Source organism: Oncorhynchus clarkii, chromosome 16, assembly GCF_045791955.1.
Source record: "Oncorhynchus clarkii lewisi isolate Uvic-CL-2024 chromosome 16, UVic_Ocla_1.0, whole genome shotgun sequence".
In the NCBI taxonomy this organism is placed as follows: Eukaryota; Metazoa; Chordata; class Actinopteri; order Salmoniformes; family Salmonidae; genus Oncorhynchus; species Oncorhynchus clarkii.
The window spans coordinates 61,819,979-61,846,275 of record NC_092162.1 but is presented as its reverse complement, the minus strand read 5'-3'; the positions used below and the strand labels follow the sequence as shown (position 1 = coordinate 61,846,275).

Sequence of the window (26,297 nt, the reverse complement as noted above, 5' to 3'; positions counted from 1 at the left end):
TATCATAAACATTTGCATGATATATAATAATCTATTGTAGCCATTCCAATTATGTCGATGGAAAGAGAAGAGCTTTATTATCATTATATTACTATGTATAATACACCAGTAGCTCGCTATACACACAAAAATGCATTGAAAACAAATACATCATGTTGGGCCTCGTCGTCTTTGTAATGTGGTAATGTCCTCACAACACGGACATAGATTGCACATAAGGCATACTCTGATTGGGCAGTTTTTCTAAAAATAAAATTCCCAGGCTCGTTGATAACCATGGCCGAGCTCCTCTCCAGAGAGTGCGCTTGCGCAATGAGGTGATGGGAATTTCCAGCAGTAGGACGGACAAGGTAAGGCGTTGAATGTTAGTGGCGTCTCTATGATGAAAAAAGGTTTTACAATAATAGAAACATGAATGTGCACAACTCACTTCTAACTCTACTCATAAGTGGAAATGGTTAAATTACAAGCTTCTCGTGCGATGGGAAGCGAGCTCACTAGCTTCGCATAGATGGGCGTTCTGTCCTGGGCCGGGCTCGGGCCCATGCCAGGCACAGACTGACACTGCTGCTAGCTAGTTACTGTGGCTAACGTACATTAGCATCACGGCTTGCCAGTTCTGTCTTGTAAACGCCACTTTTACTGCGTACTCAGCTGATCACTGTGGTTAACGTTGATGTGTGGCGTTATTGTTCAGTTCGATGTAGAAATGTGTTTTAATGGTTGTGTTTAGCTGGTGGGAACAGCGCATGCTAGCATAGCTAGCTAACCCAGCTGGTTATGTATTTTCATATATTAGTTAGCTAGTAGTAGCTAGCTATCTTGCTACGCGGAATACTAGAACACCCCTTGCGCAGTTGGTCCTTTGCGTCAATATCGTCAAATAGCCAGAGCTGCCACATATGGTGGTTATTGCATAGTTGGTTAACTTGTTCGAATGAGCTTATATTCGTTTGTCTAGTTTGTTAGCAAACCGTGCTCTCTAGCCAGCTAGCTCGAGAAGGTCCCAACTAGCTAGTCAACGTTAAATGTCTAATCTTACAACGGGCAGTAATTTACTGATTCCATTTTCCACGAAAATATTACAATCGCTTGTACCTTTCGATTTAGAAATCGTTGCATGTCACTTTAGCTAGCGAATTTAAGCGCATCCCGAAGGGATTGCTGAATTGTCTATTTGCAGCACCATAGCTAGTCGAACGTAAGCTACATTGAAGCAAACCCGAATGTCAATGATATTGCTGTGAAATGCAAATTTGAGATAAATGCATAAAAATTGCATTTTGGGTCAAGAACTAACGTTAGTCATAATTAATTAACCAGCATACCATGTACATGTAGCCATCTGCATTTTTGAGCGTGTTAGTTTTGCGAGGTGGATGCGAATGCAGTTGCTGACTAAATGGTTATGAAGTGTACTGAGGGTAAAAATATCCTTGCTCCGAAACATCCTATACTGCACGTTCAGTGTCAGTAGCAGAGTGGGTGTGTGGCACTCGCAAGTCTAGGCTACATGTTCCCTTTCTCTCACACACAGGCAACTCCGATAATGATGCTCTTCAACCCATTTGTTTCAATGGGCAATTTAGCATGTTTGGAACATTTTGACCTGCTGCTTCTGAATCACCTGATGGTGTCAACATTGCATTCTCTTTGCAGGCTGGATGAGTCTAGAGAAAGAGGGGATGTGTCCCAAGCTCAGTACATCATCCTCATTGGCACAGTGAAGCATGTGGTGTGTTCATTATCCAACATCATATCCCTCTTTGTCGTTGCAGCTTGGAGTTGGTGCAGAAAAGGCCCAGCATCATAATTGTGGCCCTCTCTGCCCAGTGACCCTGAACTCACCTTTTGGTTAAATGACAGGGCAGAGGCTAGACCTCCGGATACGTCTCAGGGCCACCAAACCGTCAACCACCAGCACCCTCTGGCCTCATCTCATTCCCCACATTTTCCCTGGAGAGCCTACATGGACTGCCAGTTAAAAAAAAAACCCAGAGATGCCCAAAAGCAGATGGTGGGCCTACAGGCAAGAGCCTAGCCATCCCAATCAGGAAGCAGTTAAATTCAACCCTACTGATCCCCTCTCATCTGAAGCATAGCGACGGCTTCCTGATTGAGCTCGGAGGTGTGTTTCTCAACCCTCAGTGGGGTGCATTTGTGTGTCTGTCCCGAGATGTCAGCAGAGAGGGGCTGCTGAAAGTGTCGTCTGGGGCATGAGAGAGGGAGCGAGGAAGGGGTGTCACGGCTGAAGCAGTCCACTGCTGCACCGCCAATGGATGCCAAACTGCAAGAGGACCTGTTCCGGAGGTACGTGGTGTGCCTGGAGAGGCGGCTGGAGGACGGAGGGGGGAATGCGGGCCTTGGCGGAAGCACCTTGGAGGGTGGCAGCGAGGCTCTACTCTCCACGGCCACAGCCCTGCTGGGGGCCTACCAACCAGACCCGGGCCAGAGGTTCCGCATGGTGCGCTTCTATGAGGTGGTGGAGAATGCCATTCGATGCCTGAGAGGCTGCAGTCTGCAGGGCCTGGAGAGAGCCTTCCTCACCCTGGAGACTCTCTGCACCAACCTGCTGCTCTTCCCCTGGAAGAAAGAGTTCCGCTGCATCAAGGTACAGCACCCATCATCTAAAGCTACTGAACTGGATGTGTTCCTGTCATCAGGCTTTGTGCAGGTGGCAGGATTGTTGTAGTATATTAATATGGTCCCCGAGGTTAAACATTGTATGCATTACAATTAATTTGCAGGAATGCTCCGTAACTCTGTCCTCCTTATCCCCACTTGTAGACCTTCACAGGCCCGTACGTCTACCTTCTCCAGTCTGCTGTGTGCGACGCTGATCTCCGCTCCCTCCTGCGTTCTATGGGCTACTCCCGCGACCATGAGCTCCAGTTCCACGTCCGGGACCACCCAGGTGGCCCAGCCCACCTCCGGCAGCTAGCCTTCGAGCTCTTCCTGGCCCAGGCCGAGTGTCGTCTCCTGGGGGAGGTGGTGGCTTTGGCCCGGGGTTCAGCCTCGGAGCTGGAAGCCCTGGAGCAACGGAGGGGCTGCCGGGATGATGCGGCCGGCTGTGCAGAGGTCCTCCGACGGCGAGATAGCCTTGGGGCCGACATGGCCAGGCTCTCAGTGCGACCGATGGACATACCTCACCCTCACCATCTGAGGAGAGGGGGAAGACCGTCCAAGTCGGTGGATGTTACGGATGGAGCTGGGAATTGGCACGCAGCCTCTAAGCCTGTTCTGAAAGCCTCTCTGAGCCTGAGGAAGGAGCCTCTGTTTGTGGATGCAGAGGAGGACATGAAGGATGAGATTATCAGGCCCAGCACCTCCACTTCCATGTTCTCTGTGACTGACCCACCTTCCTACAGCCCCATGCCTGACTTCTTCCCTATTCAATCCCTGCCCTCGGTCGACGCTTACTCCTCCTACCACCTCTCCTCATTGGATGAAATTGATCTGTACACAGAGAGGGGTGGGCCTAGGGTTGGAGGTCGACAGACACCTTCCAGACCTCCATCCAGGGAGCCCCGGGATGCCAGGGACGGCTGGGCACTCAAAACCCACAGTGGACTCACCTCTCCGGGGGTGAAGTGTCAGGGTTGTGGCCTGGGCTGCTCCAGCCTGGCATCCTGCCCCAGGTGTGAAATGATCCTGTGCCAGGCCTGTCACGACATCGACCCCTCCCCATGCTGCGGCCTGCAGGACTACCCCAACCCCAAATCGCCCCGCCCCGTGGATGGTTACCTCCCCGTCAAGGAGAAGCTGTCAGTCTACTCCAACACCCACTCCCCACACCCCCACATACACCCCCTCACTCCCCCTCACCCCCAGATGGTGGAGAAACCCCTCATGGCCACTAAGCTGTTTCCCTGCAAGTCGGTTGCCATGTCGTCGGCCATGGTAGCCATTAGCGACCGAGCAAGCCTGGGGGGGTCGCGGTGCGGGTTCTGTAACAAGCCGGGTGCTTCGCACACCTGCGTGAACTGCTCCAAGGTGTCATGTGACATGTGCATGAGCCTGTACGCTAAAGATGTGTGCACGCGTAAAAAACCCCAGCATAGCTTTGTCCCCAACCACCAGCTCAACTTTAAGTCTGGAACCATATCACATCTGGTCTACCGATGAGCCAGGAACAACAGGGAGTGGACTCTCACTATTCAAACCTCTCTCTCGTTTCTATTTCCCTCTCTTACCTGTTCCTGTTTTCTCTTCCTCCTTATTACTTTCTCACCCTTCCCTTGAACTCTCTTCCCTTCTCTATCAGATGTATGGCTCTGGAATAAACACAGGACACATCATAGGGAGTCGTATCTCCTGCCTCTCTGCCTTGTAAAAGATCAGGCTTTTTTTTTCAACTGCTTCCTCTTCTTCCTTACCTCACCACCCTGCTCTAGCTTAGTCATGTGATGTCGTAGCGCTTCCTAACCCCTCAAATCTAGTCCTCTCCAAGCGAAACGGGAGAAAAAAGCAAGAGTCATCCGGCTTGTAGAAAAACAAAACACAAATGCTGACTAAACTTCTCAGCCGAGGAGACTGCCCGGTAGATGTGTCATAGTCTTCTGGAATTGGATTATGTTCACTGAGGACCCTTTTTAAACTTGAAAAACCAAGGGGGGAGGGAAACAACAACCGTAAATGTACACTGGAATTCAATAGTATATATTTTCAATGGTTATTCATTCTGTAGATCAATGTAAGACTGTTGGGTGGGGATGCGTCTGGGGTGAATGTTTTGTGGGGATGCTTTAAAGGGATATTTTGAGAGACAATGGTCGGATGCCATAATAGTCTATTTAAAGAACAATGCCTTGTACATTTACCCTCAAATGTTTAAAGTGTATAGCTAAGGTTTACATGCTGCTCTTGAAATGTTGTTTGACTCCTTACTGGTAGATAACCTATTCTTGTATCAGTTTCTCCAAATCTGTTCCTCTATCTGTCCATATTCACAACATACCTAACTCCTCAAGCTCAAAGTGCTACTTCACTGATAAGTCAGTTTCTATTGGAGATGGCTGTTTTGAAAGCCAGTTAACTGTAAAGCACTCTGGGAAATGAAGTCTTAAGCCAGTGACAGTCCCAGAACTATAACAAAACTTCACCCAATCACTCCAGCTGTGCAGGCATTGTCAAGGTATTTTCTGTACTGGCACTTAGACACTCAAGGTTGTTTCCTTTCCAGGACCATCTTAACCTTCAAATCCCAGGTGGAAAATCTCCAAACTGACTTAGATCTGCGTTTGGAGACGACTTCTTATTACTCCCATTTAGACAGCATGTACATTACCAGTCAAAAGTTTGAACATATCTACTCCTTCCAGGGTTTTTCATTATTTTTACAATTACCTGCATTGTAGAATAATAGTGAAGACAAACAGACTATAAAATAACACATGGAATCATGTAGTAACCAAAAAAGTGTTAAACAAATAAAAATTATATTTGAGATTCTTCAAATAGCCACCCTTTGCTTTGATGACAGCTTTGCATACTCTTGACTTTCTCTCAACCAGTTTCACCTGGAATGCTTTTCCAGCAGTCTTGATGAAGTTCCCACATATGCTGAGCTCTTGTTGGCTGCTTTTCCTTCACTCTATTGTCCAAACCATCTCAATTGGGTTGAGGTCGGGTGATTGTGGAGGCCAGGTCATTTGATGCAGCACCATCACTCACTCTCCTTGGTCAAATAGCCCTTACACAGCCTGGAGGTGTGTTAGGTCATTGTCCTATTGTAAACAGGGGCAGCAGGTAGCCTAGTGGTCAGAGCGTTGGACTTGTAACCGAAACGTTGCAAAATAGAATCCCCTAGCTGACATGGTATCTGTCGTTCTGCCCCGGAACAAGGAAGTTAACCCACTGTTCCTAGGCCGTCATTGAAAATAAGAGTTTGTTCTTACCTTTTATTTAACTAGGCAAGTCAGTTAAAAAAAACGATAGTCCCACTAAGCGCAAACCAGATGGTATGGCGTATTGCTTCAGAATGCTGTAGTAGCCATGCTGGTTAAGTGTGCCTTGAATTCTAAATAAAATCACTGACAGTGTCAGCAGCAAAGCACCATCACACCACCTCCATGATTCACGGTGGGAACTTCACATGCGAAGATCATCTGTTCACCTACTCTGCGTCTCACTAAGACATGGCGGTTGGAACCAAATATTTTTGGACTCATCAGACCTAAGGACAGATTTCCACCGGTCTAATGTCCATTGCTAGTGTTTCTTGGACCAAGCAAGCCTCTTCTTCTTATTGATGTCCTTTAGTAGTGGTTTCTTTGCAGCAATTTGACCATGAAGGCCTGATTCACACAGTCTGAACAGTTGATGTTGTCTGTTACTTAATCTGAAGCATTTATTTGGACTGGAATTTCTGGGGCTGGAAACTAATGAACGTAACCTCTGAAGCGGAGGTAACTCTGTGTCTTCCTTTCCTGTGGCGGGCCTCATGAGAGCCAGTTTCATCATAGCGCTTGATGGTTTTTGAGACTGCACTTGAAGAAACTTTCAAAGTTCTTATTTTTCCGGATTGACTGACCTTCATGTCTTAAAGTAATGATGGACTGTCATTTCTCTTTGCTTATTTGAGCTGTTTTGCCATAATATGGACTTAGCCCTATTTGGTAAAAGACCATCTTCTGTATACCACCCATACCATGTCACAGCACAACTGATTGGCTCAAAAGCATTAAGAAGGAAAGAAATTCCACAAATGAACAGGCACACCTGTTAATTGAAATGCATTCCAGGTGACTACCTCATGACGCTGGTTGAAGGATGTCAAGTGTGCGAAGGGTGGCTACTTATAATCTAAAATATATTTTGATTTGTTTAGTACTTTTTTTGGTTACTACATGATATGTAGTAATATGTGTTAAATCGTTTTGATGTCTTCACATTGTAAAAAATAAAAACCCTGGAAATATTAGGTGTGTCCAAACTTTTGACTGGTACTGTATGACCTGACACAGTTCAGTCTGTCTACCGCACATGGTCAAGAGAGAGCTGCAGCTCATACAGAACAGGTGTTATTTAAACTCCACTGAACATACTCTTGGGCGAAAGTCATGACATTTCACACTTGCAAGTTGAACATTCTGTTTGTGCTGAAATTCATGTATGGTGAGTGATGTCACAAGTGTTTCTGGAGTACACATGACTATCACATTCAGTCAAGTGGAAGCTTTAGCTCTCCCTCTGAGATATCCGTTTAATAAAGAGATGTGTTGATAAGGTTATAGATTTGAAAAGGACACAACACAGGACAAAAAGGGAAGGGTATTTCTGACTGATGAACCCAGCTGGCCATTGCTGCCTTAGGCTATATTATACTGTCAACAATACCTCCAGCTAGAGAAGAGGGGTGAGCATCTATTAACTATCTCTAGACCTAGGCACCAATCAATCAAATGTATTTATAAAGCTCTTTTTACATCAGCTGATGTCACAAACTGCTATACAGAAACCCAGCCTAAAACCCCAAACAGCAAGCAATACAGATGTAGAAGCATGGTGGCTAGGAAAAACTCCCTAGAAAGGCAGGAACCTAGGGAGAAACCTAGAGAGGAACCAGGCTCTGAGGGGTGGCGGGTCCTCTTCTGGCTGTGCCGGGTGGAGATTATAACAGTACATGGCCAAGATGTTCAAACGTTCATAGATTACCAGCAGGGTCAAATAATAATATTCACAGTGGTTGTAAGAGGGTGCAACAGATCAGCACCTAGCCTGCTCTCAGATGGGTATGTGCTTTAGTGAAGTCCAGTGAATTTCATTGTCATGCCATACACACAACGATGCTCAGAGAAGTTGGCTAAAGGACATTGAGCACTAGGAACAGGTTACTAGGCAGTTATTGTAGCTGTGAAAGGGTCTGGATAGGTAGGCTATTTTGGATATAACTCAACCATCTCTGAATGGAATGTGCTGTTAAGAATGTGCCATAAGTGCATAGTTGGTAGGGACCATGGAGTGATTTGTAATTGAGCAGCATATTAGGTCTGTCATTCACCTCTAATATCCCCTCATTTTAGAACAAGTCGTCAAATAAGTAAGCAATATGGTTGATGTAAGAAATTCCATCATATTGCTCACCTCTTCAAGATTCAATTCAACAGATCCCCAATATAGTCTGTTTTAATAAGGCCAACATAAATCTCAAATTAAGCCTTCAAAAACATAAAATACATCCTTTCCTCATTGGCATAATTGCTGAAGTGACTTGGTGAAATCTATGTAGAGGAATGCTTATTTTTCCCAATTGCATTAGATTTGTTTTTACCTCAAGGGAGGATGCATTTTTTAAATTTGTTTTATTATAATTATTTTTTACTGCTGATAGGTTTAAATGTCTTTCCGGAGTGGCCTTAGTGCAATTCACCTTTGACCTCTTTCTCCATCTAGTGATGTTTCCTAAAGGGCCAAGGAGAGAATGGGTATCTCCCAATACTAATTTGTGGTCTCCTTTCCAAGAGCTCTCACCAGGGCCACAAAGCGTCTTAGTAGGAGTGCTGATCTAGACTCACTTTAGCTTTTTAAATCAAAGTGAGTAATATTTTAGAGACAAATGCTGGATTAGCAGTCCAACTCAGAGACCCTTTGTGGCTGCGGGCCCCAGGCTCTGAGAGGGCAAGGTGAATTGATCTCCATTTGGCTCTCACCTCCCAATGTGTGTTTGTCGTACAGACACAGATTATCACAAATTTACAATGCCTGGAAACTTGTTAAACATCTCAGGAACCAATATGAGATAATTAAAATCTCTAAAGAATCTGTAGTGAATATGCATAACAGAAACATCCGTTGTCCTCACAGACCCAAAGGAACACAGACAAGAGGCTGTTAAATTGATTGGACATAACCTACTCTATATTTTGGCAAGAGGAAACATTGCTCTATGGTGCAAAACTGATTAAAATGGGAAATTGAAAAACTAACAGTAAGACCATGTGGAGATTTAACTGAGCAGCATTGATGTGTCATTTGACAGGGCTGAACTAAAACATACTGCAGCTTGTTTCTAGTCTTAGTCATGGAATGCACTGATGAGTTATTTGAGCATATTTGGTCATCCCAAATGACACCTCTATTTCCTACAGAGTAGATAACTTTCTAGTTCCGGTCAAAAGTAGGGCACTTTTTAGGGAATAGAGTGCCATTTGATAGGCCACCATTTTTATTTATTTTTCCACAAACTTCCTATGTGAAATCAATCATCCCTTGTCCCTCTTCTCACTCTGGTAATCTCACCAGTATGAAAAGTGGTGGTGTTGTCTATATAGCACTCCCCCTCATTCACCACATCAACTCTGTTCCATCGAGTCCATTCCAGACATTACAATGAGCCTTTCCTCCTATATCCCCTCCCACCAGTCTCCTGAACCCCACTATCATTACAGGTCATACAGGGGAGAGGGGAAGGGAAAATGTTCCAAATTGTTAGTTGATGAAATTATATATAAATCTCTCTCTAATATATATATATATATATATATATATATATATATATATATAAAAAACGTCAATGAATAAATGCGATTTTATAAAATAATTTCAAGAATAAATGAAAAACACCTGTGTTTTGTCCTTTTTGTTCATAGTGCCCTGCAAAGTAACATCTCACAGCCAAGAGAGATCGCAGGAATATTAAAACACCAGCTTTCATAGCAAAACGTTTTCCACCTGTTTCCACTAATGAATACACCCCAGTTGGTAACATTCCTACCTGGATTGGGTCATACCAACTCACTTAGCCAGAGAAGTGACATTGACTGTGTTCGAGTGCATCAAAACGACTGCAGGCGACAGCCGACTGACTGATCTACAAATGCCAACTGACTGATTTACCAAAACTTTACGGACATTATGTTTAAAACATTGAGCTGTCGATTTCTGAAAAGAGTAGGCCTAATATACACAATACTTTTAATGACTGCAAAATGCAGAATAATTAGCGGACTTTGTAAACTAATTGTTGTATAGTCTCATCAACGAAATGCTTGTCTGAGAGGAAATAGATGCTAAGCTACAGGACTGTTTTGATAGCACAGACTGGAATATGTTCCGGGATTCCTCCGATGGCATTGACTACACCACATCAGTCATTGGCTTCATCAATAAGTGCTTCGATGACGTCGTCCCCAAAGTGACTGTATGCACATATCCCTAACAGAAGCCATGGATTACAGGCAATATCCGCACTGAGCTACAGGCAAGAGCTGCCGCTTTCAAGGAACGGGACTCTAACCAGGAAGCTTATAAGAAATCCCGCTATGCCCTTCGAGAACCATCAAACAGGCAAAGCATCAATACAGGACTAAGATCGAATCGTACTACACCGGATGTGTAGGGATGTGGCAGGGCTTGCAAACCATTACAAATGGCAAAGGGTAGCACAGCCGAGAGCTGCCAAGTGACATGAGCCTACAAGATGAGCTAAACTACTTCTATGCTTGCTTTGAGGCAAATGGCACTGAAACATGCATGAGAGCACCAGCTGTTCTGGAAGACTGTGATCACGCTCTCCACAGCCTATGTGAGTAAGACCTTTAAACAGGTCAACATTCACAAGGCCGCAGGGCCCGACGTACTAACAAGACGTGTACTGCTAGCAAGCGCTGACCAACTGGCAAGTGTCTTCACTGACATGTTCAACCTCTCCCTGTCTGAGTCTGTAATACCAACATGTTTTAAGTAGACCACCATAGTGCCTATGCCCAAAAACTCTAAGGTAACCTGCCTAAATGACTACTGACCCGTAGCACTCACATCTGTAGCCCTGAAATGCTTTGAAAGGCTGGTCATGGCTCACATCAACACCATTATCCCAGAAACCCTAGACCCACTCCACTTGCATACCGCCCCAACAGATCCACAGATGATGCAATCTCTATTGCTCTCCACTCTGCCCTTTCCCACATGGACAAAAGGAACACCTATGTGAGAATGCTATTCATTGACTACAGCTCAGCATTCAACACCACAGTGCCCTCAAAGCTAAGCTAAGGACCCTGGGACTAAACACCTCCCTCTGCAACTGGATCCTGGACTTCCTGATGGGCTGTCACAGGTGGTAAGGGTAGGTAACAACACATCCGCCACGCTGATTCTCAACACAGGGGCCCCTCAGGGTTGTGTGCTCAGCCCCCTCCTGTACTCCCTGTTCATTCATGACTGCACGGCCAGGCATGACTCCAACACCATCATTAAGTTTGCAGATGACAACATTGGTAGGCCTGATCACCGACAACAAAGAGACAGTCTATAAGGAGAAGGTCATAGACCTCGCCGTGTGGTGTGAGGACAACAACCTCTACCTCAACGTGATCAAGACAAAGGAGATGATTGTGGACTACAGGAAAAGAGGACCAAGCATGCCCCCATTCTCATCGATGGGCTGAAGTGGAGCAGGTTGAGAGCTTCAAGTTCCTTGGTGTCCACATCACCAAAGAACTAACATGGTCCAAGCACACCAAGACAGTCATATATAGGGCACAACAAAACCTATTCCCCCACAGGAGACTTGGCATGGGTCCTCAGATCCTCAAAAGGTTCTAGAGCTGCACCATCGAGAGCACTGGTTGCATCGCTGCCTGGTATGGTCACTGCTCGGCCTCCGACCTTAAGCTACAGAGGGTAGGGCGAACGGCCCAGTACATCACTGGGGCCAAGCTCCCTGCCATCCAGGACCTCTATACCAGGCAGTGTCAGAGGAAGGCCCTAAAAATTGTCGGACTCCAGCCACCCTAGTCATAGACTATTCTCTCTGCTACCGTACGGCAAGCGGTAAAGGAGTGCCAAGTCTTGGTCCAAGAGGCTTCTAACAGCTTCTAACCCCAAGCCATAAGACTCCTGAACACCTAATCAAATGGCTACACAGTCAACTGTCCTAAGGAGCCCTCCCCAGCTAGCTAATGTATGCTTGTGGCTAGAAACTTCAGTGAGAATTTGAACCTGCTGATGTTGGGACAGTTGGGAGTGTTCAGAATTATTCTGTTTTTATCGGACTACAAAATCAACAAATTAGCTTTATTTGGCTGTCACCCTGGCCTGATATTAGCTACATTGTCTAAAGTTAGCTACTTCCCTCAAAATATCTGCAGGACAGCAGTGCGCCGGGCAAGCAGAACTTTTGTACTCCAAGCCAGCTACACAACCTCAAACTCTCCTCATTTAGCAGCAGTAGTAGGCTGTATCACTGTGACATCCAGATGGTTACTACCAATACTAAAAGTAATTTATTGTGTAGGCTGCTATTCTACTCTAAATACAATCGAGTATGTAATAAATTGGTCAAGCTACTGCAAGTGATGTGATACATCTGCATACAGCTGCCTGGTGAAGCAACTGCTGCCCAGTGGGAAGCAACAATTGGAGCACCTCGATACAACACTGTTGCATTGGTCATCACACTGGCATGCCATTACGTTAACTAATTGGCCTATCACTTTGACTTCCAGATGGTGACCAATGCTGCAATTTATTTATCCCTCGCCCATCGAAATAGTGAAGCGCTGGAAAGAGGCAGACTCAATGCTGCAGGATTGTTTTGAGAATACTGATTGGAATATGTTCAAAGATTCATCCACCCAGGACTCAGCCATCAACATTAAGGAATCAACATCGTCAGTCACAGGCTTCATTAAGAAATATGTTGATGACGTTGTACCCACAATAACAATCCAGACATACCCCAACCAAAAACCCTTGAGGAATGGTGATATCCATACAATGCTTAGAGCCCATGCTGCAGCATTCAATATCAGCAGAACAAACCCTGATGACTCTGACGAGTGCGACACATACAAGGCAAGCAGGTACGATCTCCACAAATCCATTAGGGACGCAATAAGACAATACAGACTCAAACTTGAATTGATGTACGACAACTCAGACTTGCATTGCATGTTGCAAGGACTACAAACTATCATAGACTACAGAGGAAAATCCAGCTGTGACTACAAAGGAAAATCCAGCTGTGTGTCTTCGTGTCAGACAATACCCAGCCATCCAGGAAGAATCTCGCTTCTCTGAGCGACCAGGTGCTTTCGCTCTCAGAGGCTGACGTGAGGAAAACTCTCAAAAGAATGAATACTCACAAAACCGCTAGCATAGCTGGCATCCTTGGCCACATCCTTAGAATGTGTGCTGACCAGCTTGTGAGCATCTTCTCAGAATTCATGGCTCTTTCTATTAAGGCAAGTCGTCCATGTCCTGATGCAACAAGGACAGTGCCTTGCGAAAGTATTCGGCCCCCTTGAACTTTGCAACCTTTTGCCACATTTCAGGCTTCAAACATAAAGATATAAAACTGTATTTTTTTGTGAAGAATCAACAACAAGTGGGACACAATCATGAAGTGGAACGACATTTATTGGATATTTCAAACTTTTTTAACAAATCAAAAACTGAAAAATTGGGCGTGCAAAATTATTCAGCCCTCTTAAGTTAATACTTTGTAGCGCCACCTTTTGCTGCGATTACAGCTGTAAGTCGCTTGGGGTATGTCTCTATCAGTTTTGCACATCGAGAGACTGACATTTTTTCCCATTCCTCCTTGCAAAACAGCTCGAGCTCAGTGAGGTTGGATGGAGAGCATTTGTGAACAGCAGTTTTCAGTTCTTTCCACAGATTCTCGATTGGATTCAGGTCTAGACTTTGACTTGGCCATTCTAACACCTGGATATGTTTATTTTTGAACCATTCCATTGTAGATTTTGCTTTATGTTTTGGATCATTGTCTTGTTGGAAGACAAATCTCCGTCCCAGTCTCAGGTCTTTTGCAGACTCCATCAGGTTTTCTTCCAGAATGGTCCTGTATTTGGCTCCATCCATCTTCCCATCAATTTTAACCATCTTCCCTGTCCCTGCTGAAGAAAAGCAGGCCCAAACCATGATGCTGCCACCACCATGTTTGACAGTGGGGATGGTGTGTTCAGCTGTGTTGCTTTTACGCCAAACATAACGTTTTGCATTGTTGCCAAAAAGTTCAATTTTGGTTTAATCTGATCAGAGCACCTTCTTCCACATGTTTGGTGTGTCTCCCAGGTGGCTTGTGGCAAACTTTAAACAACACTTTTTATGGATATCTTTAAGAAATGGCTTTCTTCTTGCCACTCTTCCATAAAGGCCAGATTTGTGCAATATACTTGTTGTCCTATGGACAGAGTCTCCCACCTCAGCTGTAGATCTCTGCAGTTCATCCAGAGTGATCATGGGCCTCTTGGCTGCATCTCTGATCAGTCTTCTCCTTGAATGAGCTGAAAGTTTAGAGGGACGGCCAGGTCTTGGTAGATTTGCAGTGGTCTGATACTCCTTCCATTTCAATATTATCGCTTGCACAGTGCTCCTTGGGATGTTTAAAGCTTGGGAAATCTTTTTGTATCCAAATCCGGCTTTAAACTTCTTCACAACAGTATCTCAGACCTGCCTGGTGTGTTCCTTGTTCTTCATGATGCTCTCTGCGCTTTTAACGGACCTCTGAGACTATCACAGTGCAGGTGCATTTATACGGAGACTTGATTACACACAGGTGGATTGTATTTATCATCATTAGTCATTTAGGTCAACATTGGATCATTCAGAGATCCTCACTGAACTTCTGGAGAGAGTTTGCTGCACTGAAAGTAAAGGGGCTGAATAATTTTGCACGTCCAATTTTTCAGTTTTTGATTTGTTAAAAAAGTTTGAAATATCCAATAAATGTCGTTCCACTTCATGATTGTGTCCCACTTGTTGTGATTCTTCACAAAAAAATACAGTTTTATATCTTTATGTTTGAAGCCTGAAATGTGGCAAAAGGTTGCAAAGTTCAAGGGGGCCGAATACTTTCGCAAGGCACTGTATACCCAAACCATCACACTACCACCACCATGCTTGACCGTTGGTATAAGGTTCTTACTGTGGAATGCAATGTTTGGTTTTCGCCGGGAATAATGGGACCCATGTTGTCCAAAATGTTATACTTTTGACTCATCTATCCATAGAACATTCTTCCAAGAGTTTTGATGATCATGCAGGTGCTTCCAGGTGCTTTTTGGCAAACTTAAGTCAACTTTTTGGATGAGATGGGTCCCATTATGTCTGGCCAAAACCAAACCTGCATTCCCCAGTAAGAACCTCATACCAATGGTCAACCATGGTGGTAGTAGTATGATAGTTTGGGGATGCTTTGCTGCCTCAGGTCCTGGACGACTTGACCTGGACGAATAGAAGGAACCATGAATTCTGCTCTGTATCAGAATTCTACAGGAGAATGTCAGGCCATCCTTCTGTGAGCTGAAGCTGAAGTGCAGCAGGGTCATGAAGCAAGACAATGATCCAAAACAGACAATCAAGTCTACATGAAAAAGGTTCAAAAGCAACACATTTAACGTTTTGGATTGGACTAGTCAAAGCCCTGACCTAATCCCAATTGAGATGTTGTGGCAGTACTTGAAACGAGAAGTTGATGCTGAAAACCCACAAATGTCGCTGAGTTAAAGCAGTTCTGCATGCAAGAGTGGGCCAAACTTAATCCACAGCGATGTGAGAGACTGATCAACAACTACAGGAAGCATTTGGTTGCAGTCCTTGCAGCGAAAGGTGGAACAACCAGTTATTGAGTGTAAGGGGGCAATTACTTTTTTCACACAGAGGAATTGGGTGTTGCATAACTTTGTTAATGAATTAAATAAAATAAGTACAATTTGTTTTTGTTACTTGTAAACCCAGGTTCCATTTATCTAATATTAGGTTTGGTTGAAGATTTTATAACATTCAGTATCAAAGATATACAAAAAATAGAGAAAATCAGAAAGGGGGCAAATTCTTTTGCGTGGGACTGTATGTGAGAATGCTGTTCATTGACCATAGTTCAGCATGCAACACTATTATTCCAAGCTCGACACCCGTGGTCTTTACACCACCCTTTGCAACTTGATCCTGGACTTCCTGATAGGCAGACCACAGGCTGTGAGGATTGGCAACAACACCTCCTTCACCTTGACCCCCCCCCCCCCCATTTACTTTATGTTCATATTCTTCTTTTTTTATATTTCTTATTGTTGTTGCATTGTTGAGAAGGAACCTGCAAGAAAGCATTTCGTTGGATGAAGTATACCATGCATATCCCGTACATACGACTAATAAAACTTGAAACATGAAACTGAAACACTTTCTTTTACACGTTTTAACTAAGGCCATGCTGTTGCTGTTGCCAGCTAGCCAGTGTAAAATAGCTAGCTGGGAAGGGCTCATCAGGACGACTGACTAAACCAAATCCATTTGTCTCCACACGACACATAACGTCATCAATTTGGGCACCAGGCATGTCTGTATAGAGAGAGAAATAGAAATGGCATTTTTTTCTAGGCTCTAAGTCCACCGTGGTTTGTTGGACAAAGCCTATTGGGAGATGAATGGTGTTTTTGGATAAACAACGGAAATTACGTCTGTGGTAAACACAGGCTTAGGATATATTATACTTTTCGTTCTATGAGATAGCTGATGAAGATTAACATAACTTTTTGTGAATTTTGAAGGATTTATGTCATGAAAAAAGCACGTAAAGGCTTCATAATTCATAAAGGTCATGCTAACTGACTGATGATATCTCATAGAACAAAACATATATGATCTCCTAAGCCAGTCACTTCAGACCTTATTTTCGGTGTTAATCACAAAATCCTATTATTTTTCCAATAATCTTCCCCATAGGGTTGTCTGAATGAACCAGAGATTTCTGTGTTTTAAGACTGCAAGCTGGCGAGCTCTTTATCCTCTCTCTAGTACGAATGAAGCCTGAGCTGGAATGTGAAGCTAACTGAAGCTGGTTAGCTTTAGAAAATCCTGAGTAGATCTATCTTGCTTTGTAGGATACCCGTCTGGAAGTAGCATAGTAGAGATCAATATTCCCTCCCCCAAAAATTGGGGACACAGCAAATTTAAGGTGTTGTGAGCGGAAACTTGAGCGTAGTGAGAATTTTGTTAAACCTCCGCTGAGAGTTTACAATCAACACTGAGGCTGTACCCTTACAGTTTTAGACAGTAGCCAATAGGCTATTGTGGCTATTTGAGCATAATGTAGGCCTACCAACAAAACCAATGGAGCAAGTCTCATAACATTTTTACATGGAAATAGCTTTTGATTTCTATGATATAGCCTACAGTAGCCCATATGTGGTGTTCAATGCAGGCCTACATTGCATGAGACTTTAAAAAAGTATATATATATATATACATTGTATTGTATTGTATGATGCAAGAAACCACTTTACAAAACTAAATTTATTATTATTAACAGAGAATTAGACACTGCAGGCTACCAATCCGCCTATTGGTTTATTTGCATATTCAAGCCTGTCTCAAAAAACAACACTGACCCTTTAATTAAGACATAAGCTTTTTACTTGACTGGCTTTTCAAAGACAACTTGAAATGTAGCCTACACGTTTTGTGCTCTTGTAGAAAGCAGTAACTTCCCATTGCTGACCTATACTTACAGTTGAAGTCGGAAGTTTACATACGCCTTAGCCATATAGATTTAAACTCAATTTTTCACAATTTCTGACATTTAATCCTAGTAAAAATGCCCTGTCTTAGGTCATTTAGGATCACCACTTTATTTTAAGAATGTGAAATGTCAGAATAATAGTAAAGAGAATGAATTATTTCAGCTTTTATTTAATATTTTATCACATTCCCAGTGAGTCAGAAGTTTACATACACTCAATTAGTATTTGGTAGCATTGCCTTTAAATTGTTTAACCTGGGTCAAACCTTTTGGGTAGCCTTCCACAAGCTTCCCACAATAAGTTGGGTGAATTTTGGCCCATTCCTCCTGACAGAGCTGGTGTAATTGAGTCAGGTGTGTTGGCCTCCTTGCTCACACACACTTTTTCAGTTCTGCCCACAAATTTTCTATAGGATTAAGCTCAAGGATTTGTGTAGGCCACTCCAATACCTTGACTTTGTTGTCCTTAAACCATTTTGCCACAAGTATGCTTGATCATTGTCCATTTGGAAGACCCATTTGCAACCAAGCTTTAACCTTAAGAAGTTGCTTCAATATATTCACATAATTTTCCTGCCTCATGATGCAAAATTTGATTTGACCAGAGGACATTTCTTCAAAAAGTACGATCTTTGTTCCCATGTGCAGTTGCAAACCGTAGTCTGTTTTTTTTAATGGCGGTTTTGGAGCAGTGGCTTCTTTCTTGCTGAGCGGCCTTTCAGGTTATGTCGATATAGGACTCGTTTTACTGTGGATATAGATACTTTTGTACCTGTTTCCTCCATCATCTTCACAAGGTCCTTTGCTGTTGTTCAGGGATTGATTTGCACTTATCGCACTACAGTGCATTCATCTCTAGGAGACAGAATGCGTCTCCTTCCTGAGTGGTATATGTAATATTAGCAAATAAATTCATTAAAAATCCTACAATGTGATTTTCTGGATTTTTTTTCTCATTTTGTCTGTCATTGTTGAAGTATACCTATGATGAAAATTACAGGCCTCTCTCATCTTTTTAAGTGGGAGAACTTGCACAATTGGTGGTTGACTAAATACTTTTTTGCCCCACTGTATATGGCAAGACCTACGTACTGTACCTTTGAATGTATCTGCAATCTCCCCTTGTGACCACCAGAGGGTGGTAGGTACTTACAGATCACATTTTAATGTTGTACATACCTAGGGATGTAAATCTCTGACAAAACAACTACCGGATATAAAGCAGCCTATTTGTAAATATATCTGATTCATTTATCTGATTCATTTATATGAGTAATTTATCTGAAAATTAGATATTTTTTTATTATAGTATGGATGAGTGATCAATACAGTATTGTCAGCATGGCAGTACTCATCCCATAATTAATTAATACATTTCATCACGATCATCATATCCTTATATCACAAGTCACTACATCATTTTATCACATTTCATCATGATTTCATCACATTTCATTACGATTCATCACATAATTTGTCACATTATGATCGGATTTGGTCTGAACAATAAAGTACAAGGTCTGTTTGGTTAATGAGACATAGATATGCATTGGTGCTGGGTTGCCATAACAATACACAGGAATACAGGACTGATGTTGCAATCATTAGGGGTAGATTTGAGATGGAGCAGATCTCTGCCAGAGGGTAGGTGGTGCTATCATCCCATTATTCATTACACCATCTATTCTCCTCTAATCTAACAAGTGTAGCGAGATGACTGCGCTGTGTGCAGAGTGTGTGTGACTTTGCAGCATATGTGTGTGTGTGTTTGTGCCAGTGCAATGTGCTGCGTCCCGTGCTGTTGGTTCCCCTCTGAGACAGTGTCATGTGCAGGGGACTCACGACAACCCTCATCACCCACCATCACCAGGACAATCCAGGCTATATTTAGACTGGGATAACAACTAGACCCATGCTATGCTAAATTTAAACCTGGATCAAAGTGAACACCACAGGAACATAAATTTAGACACAATAAAGCCACAGCAGACTCAATTTTGAAACAGGGTTTGGGTAGGAGTGTGTTAGTCTAGTCGTTAATAAATGATACTCGGACAGATGGTGTTTTTTGAGTATAATTCTGTTCCAGGCACATCAGCTTTATTTTCAAGTCTTGATTCTAAGGACTAAGATTGAATCGTACTACACTGGCTTTGACACTCGTCAGATGTGGCAGGGCTTGCAAACCATTGCGGACTACAAAGGAAAGCACAGCTGAGAGCTGCCCAGTGACACGAGCCTACCAGACGAGCTAAACTACTTCTATGCTCGCTTCGAGGCAAATAACACTGAAACATGCATGAGAGCACCAGCTGTTCTGGAAGACTGTGTGATCACGCTCTCCGCAGCCGATGTGAGTAAGACCTTTAAACAAGTCAACATTCACAAGGCTACAGGACCAGACAGATTACCAGGACATGTACTGCGAGCATGAGCTGCGTGACGCAGCACATTGCACTGGCACAACTGGCAAGCTGACCAACTGGCAAGTGTCTTCACTGATATTTTCAACCTTTCCCTGTCTGAGTCTGTAATACCAACATGTTTTAAGTAGACCACCATAGTGCCTATGCCCAAGAACACTAAGGGAACCTGCCTAAACGACTACCGACCCGTAGCACTCACATCTGTAGCCATGAAGTGCTTTGAAAGGCACCATTATCCCAGAAACCCTAGACCCACTCCACTTAGATACCGCCCCAACAGATCCACAGATGATGCAATCTCTATTGCACTCCACACTGCCCTTTCCCACCTGGACAAAAGGAACACCTATCTGAAAATGCTATTAATTGACTACAGCTCAGCGTTCAATACCATAGTGCCCTCAAAGCTCATCAATAAGCTAAGGACCCTGGGACGAAATACCTCCCTCTGCAACTGGATCCTGGACCTCCTGACGGGCTGTCCCCAGGTGGTAAGGGTAGGTAACAACACATCTGACAAGCTGATCCTCAATACAGGGGTTCCCTCAGTGGTGCGTGCTTAGTCCCCTCCTGTACTCCCTGTTCACTCATGACTGCACGGCCAAGCACAACTCCAACACCATCATTAAGTTTGCCGATGACACAACAGTGGTAGGCCTGATCACCAATAACGAGGAGACAGTCTATAGGGAGAAAGTCAGAGACCAGGCTGTGTGGTGCCAGGATAACAACCTCTCCCTCAACGTGATCAAGACAAAGGAGATGATTGCGGACTACTGGAAAGTAGGACCGGGCACGCCCCCATTTTCATAAACGGGGCTGCAGTGGAGCAGGTTGAGAGCTTAAAGTTCCTTGATGTCCACATCACCAAATAACTAACATGGTCCAAGCACACCAAGATAGTCGTGAAGAGGGCACGACAAAACCTATTCCCCCTCAGGAGACTGAAAATATTTGGCATGGCTCCTCAGATCCTCAAAAGGTTTTACAGCTGCACAATTGAGAGGTTGCATCACTGCCTGGCATGGCAACTGCTCGGCCTCTGACCGCAAGGCACTACAGAGGGTAATGTGAACAGCCCAGTACATCACTGGGGCCAAGCTTCCTGCCATCCAGGACCTCTATACCAGGCAGTGTCAGCGGAAGGCACTAAAAATTGTCAAAGACTCCAGACACCCTTGTCATAGACTGTTCTCTCTGCTACCGCACGGAAAGCGGTACCGGAGTCTAGGTCCAAGGAGCTTCTAAACAGCTTCCAAACCCAAGCCATAAGACTCCTGAACACCTAATCAATTGGCTACACAGACTATTTGCATTGCCCCCCCCCCCTACACCGCTAGTACTCTGTTGTTATCATCTATGCATAGTCATAACTCTACCCATATTACCTCAACTAAACGGTGCCCCCACACATTGACTCTGTACCGATACCCCCCTGTATATAGTCTCGCTATTGTTATTTTACTGCTGCTCTTTAATTACTTGTTACTTTTATGTCTTATTCTTATCTGTATTTTTTTAATCTGCATTGTTGGTTAAAGGCTCATACGTAAGCGTTTCACTGTAAGGGCTACACCTGTTGTAGTCAGCGCATGTGACTAATACAATTGGATTTGGATCCTAACCACTAGAGACACTAGAGTTTCAAACCAACCTGCCAACCATCTACCCTAGAGGCAGTTGGATGGGTAAGCTATAGCAATATTGCAATACACTGAACAAAAGATACAAACGCAACATGTAAAGTGTTAGTCCCATGTTTCATGAGCTGAAATAAAACATCCCAGAAATGTTCTATAAGAACAAAAAACGAATATACTGTATCTCTCAAATGTTGTGCACAAATGTATTTACATCCCTGTTAGTGAGCATTTGTCCTTTGCTAAGATAATCCACCCACCTGACAGGTATGGGATATCAAGAAGCTGATTAAACATCGTGATCATTACACAGGTGCACCTTGTGCTGGGGATAATAAAAGGCCACTAAAATGAATGTGCCGTTGTCACACAACACAATGCCACAGATGTCTCAAGTTTTGAGGGAGCGTGCAGTTGGCTTGCTGACTGCAGGAATGTCCACCAGAGCTGATACCAGAGAGTTGAATGTTCATTTCCCTACCATAAGCTGCCTCCAATGTAGTTTTAGAGAATTTGGCAGTACCTTCAATCAACCTCACAACCTCAGACCATGTGTATGTGTGGGTGAGCGGTTTGCTGATGTTAATGTTGTGAACAGAGTGCCCATGGTGACGGTGAGGTTATGGTATAGGCAGGCATAAGCTACAGACAGCAAACACAATTGCATTTTATCGATGGCAATTTGAATGCACAAAAATACCGTGACAAGATGCTGAGGCCCATGCATATCTGTATTCTCAGTCATGTGAAATCCGTAGATTAGAGCCTGATGAATTTTTTGGGATTTGACTGATTTCCTCACATAAACTGTAACTCAATTAAATTGTTGAGTTTTTATATTTGCTCAGCATATTTACCTTACTGTCTAGGCCAGGTGGAGTTTTCTAATCCTTTGGAAGTTTGGTTGCAATCTACCTAAATTATAGGCTAGTTTTTCTTCTTATTTGTGTGCGGACAGGACCAAGATGAGGAGAGGTCTGTGTGGTTTTGAAATGGGCACATCAAACCTCAACTAGGGGCCCACACACACACACACCCTTTATTAATCTTAGCCTTTGTGAAGAAAGTTCCATCTACCCTCCTAGGAGAAGCCGGAGGACAAGGATCTGTTAGTGAACATCCGTTCCAGAAGAACTGATATTGTTCCCCCAGCCATCTGAAAGCTGAACCCAGCCATTTATTCATGTTTCTCTATTCAGCCAACTGTGTTGCTTAAACCCTGAGTGGCGTTCCTGCTCTGATGAGACGGACAAGTCCTTGACTGGCATTGTCACAACAACTATGGTCCGATAAATCTTCCATTATTCTGCTGTTATGAACATACAGGATACAGTTAAACAAGTGCATCCTTGACTTTTATTATTTTGTAAAACACAGAGGATCTCTCTGGCATTGGAATGATTCACTCATGAATGGATTGCCATTATAGGGAAATATCTTCTCCTTCTGTAGAATGGGGATGTTTTTTTGTGAGATGTATGACATGGAACATCTCTTTGGGTTTGGATAAGGACATGTCTATTCATTCATGTGAGGTGTGTGTGCGCGCATGTGCTGTGTGTGTGAGCCTCCTTCACGATCCCTGCCACTGTATGCCATGATCAATGAACACAACCACACCACTCTCATAGTTACGCTCCGTCTCCTACAATCACTGCCCCCAACCTTGGCCACTACCTCCTACTCCTCTTTCATCTTCCCTCCTATCTTCCCCTCCCAGTTATAACACATTCTCTGCCTCAGCATTATTTTACAAGATCTGTTCCATCAGACCAGACCACATCTTTGTCCCCATGTGCAGTTGCAAACTTTTTTATGGCGGTTTTGGAGCAGTGGCTTCTTCCTTGCTGAGCGGCCTTTCAGGTTATGTCGATATAGGACTCATTTTACTGTGGATATAGATACTTTTGTACCCGTTTCCTCCAGCATCTTCACAAGGTCCTTTGCTATTGTTCTGGGATTGATTTGCACTTTTTTGCACCACAGTACGTTCATCTCTAGGAGACAGAACGCGTCTCCTTCCTGAGCATTATGACGGCTGCGTGGTCCCATGGTGTTTATACTTGCGTACTGTTGTTTGTACAGATGAACGTGGTACCTTCAGGTGTTTGGAAATTGCTCCCAAGGATGAACCAGACTTGTGGAGGTCTACAATTTCTTTTCTGAGGTCTTGGCTGATTTCTTTTGATTTTCCCATGATATCAAGCATAGAGGCACTGAGTTTGAAGGTAGGCCTTGAAATATATCCACAGGTACACCTCCAGTTGACTCAAATTATGTCAATTAGGTTATCAGAAGCTTCTTAAGCCATGACTCATTTTCTGGAATTTTCCAAGCTGTTTAAAGGCACAGTCAACTTAGTGTATGTAAACTTCTGACCCACTGGAATTATGATACAGTGAATTATAAGTGTATGTATGTATTCACCCCCTTTGCTATGAATCCCCTAAATAATATCTGGTGCAACCAATTACATTCAGAAGTCACACAATTTGTTAAATAAAGTTCACCTGTGTGCAATCTAGGTGTCACATGATCTAGCACATGATCTCAGTATATATACACCTGTTTTGAAAGTCCCCAGAGTCTGCAACACTACAAAGCAAGAGGCACCATGAAGACCAATGAGCTCTCCCCAGGCAAGGAGGGCATTAATCAGAGAGGCAACAATGAGTCCAAAGATAACGCTGAAGGAGCTGCAAAGCTCCACAGTGGAGATTGGAGTATCTGTCCATAGGACCACTTCAAGCCGTACATTCCACAGAGCTGGGCTTTACAGAAGAGTGGACAGAAAAAAGTCATTGCCTAAAGAAAAAAATAAGCATACACATTTGGTGTTCACCAAAAGGGATGTGGGAGACTCCCCATGGAAGAAGGTACTCTGGTCTGATCCAACTTGAAGGAGTTGGAGCTGTTTTGCCTTGAAGAATGGGCAAAAATCCCAGTTGCTAGATGTTCCAAGCTTATAGAGACATACCCCAAGAGACTTGCAGCTGTAATTGCTGCAACAGGTGGCTCTACAAAGTATCAACTTTTTTTTGTGGGGTGGGGTTGGAATTTTTATGCATGCTCAAGTTTAGTTTTGTTGTCTTATTTCTTGTTTGTTTCACAATAAAATATATTTAGCTTTTTCAAAGTGGTAGGCATGTTGTGTAAATCAAATGATACAAACCCCCCAAATATCCATTTTAATTCCAGGTTGTAAGGCAACAAAATAGGAAAAATGCCAAGGGGGCGATTACTTTCGCAAGCCACTGTATCTGAGATATCTACTGCAGACCTCATCCTCCACATACAACACCCGTTCTGCCTGTCACATTCTGTTAAAGGTCCCCAAAGCACACACATCCCTGGGTCGCTCCTCTTTTCAGTTCGCTGCAGCTAGAGACTGGAACGAGCTGCAACAAACAGTCCAACTGGACAGTTGTATCTTAATCTCTTCATTCAAAGACTCAATCGTGGACACTCTTACTGACAGTTGTTTCTGCTTTGTGTGATGTATTTTTGTCTCTAACTTCTTGCCCTTTGTACTGTTGTCTGTGCCCAATAATGTTTGTACCATGTTTTGTGCTGCTACCATTTCTGTGTTGCTACCATGTTATGTTGTGATGCTACCTTGATATGTTGTCTTAGGTCTCTTTATGTAGTGTTGTCTCTCTTGTCGTGATGTGTTTTGTCCTATATATTTTTTAAATTGATTAATTTACATTTTTAATCCCAGCCCCCGTCTCCCCAGGAGGCCTTTTGACTTTTGGTAGGCCGTCATTGTAAATAAGAATTTGTTCTTAACTGACTTGCTTAGTTAAATAAAGGTTAAATAAAATAATCAGAGGGACTGGGAGAAGAGGGAAGATTCCTCTTGTAGGCCTATGCTGCTCTGTCATACAGGCTTTCTTTATCAGTTCCCACAATTAACACTTTTCTGACAATATCTTCTTTAATCTCCTTATTTAGTATTGCCACTCACACACACACAAACGTTTTGTGGTGATTGCCTCATGATTTGCTAGTGTGAAAGGAGGCTGAACCAACAAGAACATCAGATTCTCTGGGAGAATTCCACCAAACAGAATTTTCTTGGTGTGTGCATGCATGTGTAATGTAAAACTTCAATTAATAGCCTGAACGTTTATTTGCTTAAATTAAATCGCTGAGCACAGGCATTATTAAAGACAGGCTTCTATTTGAGCTAGTTGTCTATTTCCTCAACGCACACAGCTTTTGCTCATTTGCATAGTTAATTCCATAGTTAATAGTTAATTCCAGCATTCACTTCCAGCACTAATGTGTTATTAATTACAAACCGTATTACGTTTCTTTTGTCTTATTATGCCACTATAAAAAATAACTTTTCCTTTAAAATAATTATTCCCCTCTCCTCTGTGCATTTTCTGCAATTATTACTTTCACCACTAGAGAGCAATCAGATGATTTCTGGGGGTCTCTACTCCGAAGTTGGGGACTCTTTTTTTTATAGCTTGCCTGTTAGCAGCCAATGGCTAGCATTTTCTTACTGGCGATAAAATGGATGATTGACATTTTTTTGAGTCTACCGTAACCGCTAATGTCACAAGGACACAGTGAATGCACTGACGGTACTCCTCTTTAACATGACAACGCTGACATAGAAGCAGCATTCGTAATGTTGACACTGTACAGAGAAGCACTTCCTTGTGATGTCTCTTGTCATTGTCATTTAACAGCATTGACATTTAGTGTTTTCCATTTATACTGGCCCAGTTCTGCCTT

General features: G+C 43.4%; 1 protein-coding gene across 1 annotated transcript; it reads left to right on the top strand.

Moving 5' to 3' along the window:
- Positions 1–292: 292 nt before the first annotated feature.
- Positions 293–5,071, top strand: LOC139368872 (spermatogenesis associated 2). Its single transcript, XM_071108318.1, has 3 exons — positions 293–350; positions 1,779–2,611; positions 2,788–5,071. Exons 2-3 carry the CDS (start codon positions 2,276–2,278, stop codon positions 4,123–4,125), a joined length of 1,674 nt encoding a protein of 557 aa, XP_070964419.1. The 5' UTR covers positions 293–350; positions 1,779–2,275; the 3' UTR covers positions 4,126–5,071.
- Positions 5,072–26,297: the final 21,226 nt, after the last annotated feature.

Bases quoted from the DNA above. Each gene is read 5' to 3' on its own strand.
- LOC139368872 (XM_071108318.1), top strand. From the start codon at position 2,276: ATGGATGCCAAACTGCAAGAGGACCTGTTCCGGAGGTACGTGGTGTGC. The intron at 2,612-2,787 runs GTACAGCACCCA...CCCCACTTGTAG, and splicing joins AAGAGTTCCGCTGCATCAAG to ACCTTCACAGGCCCGTACGT.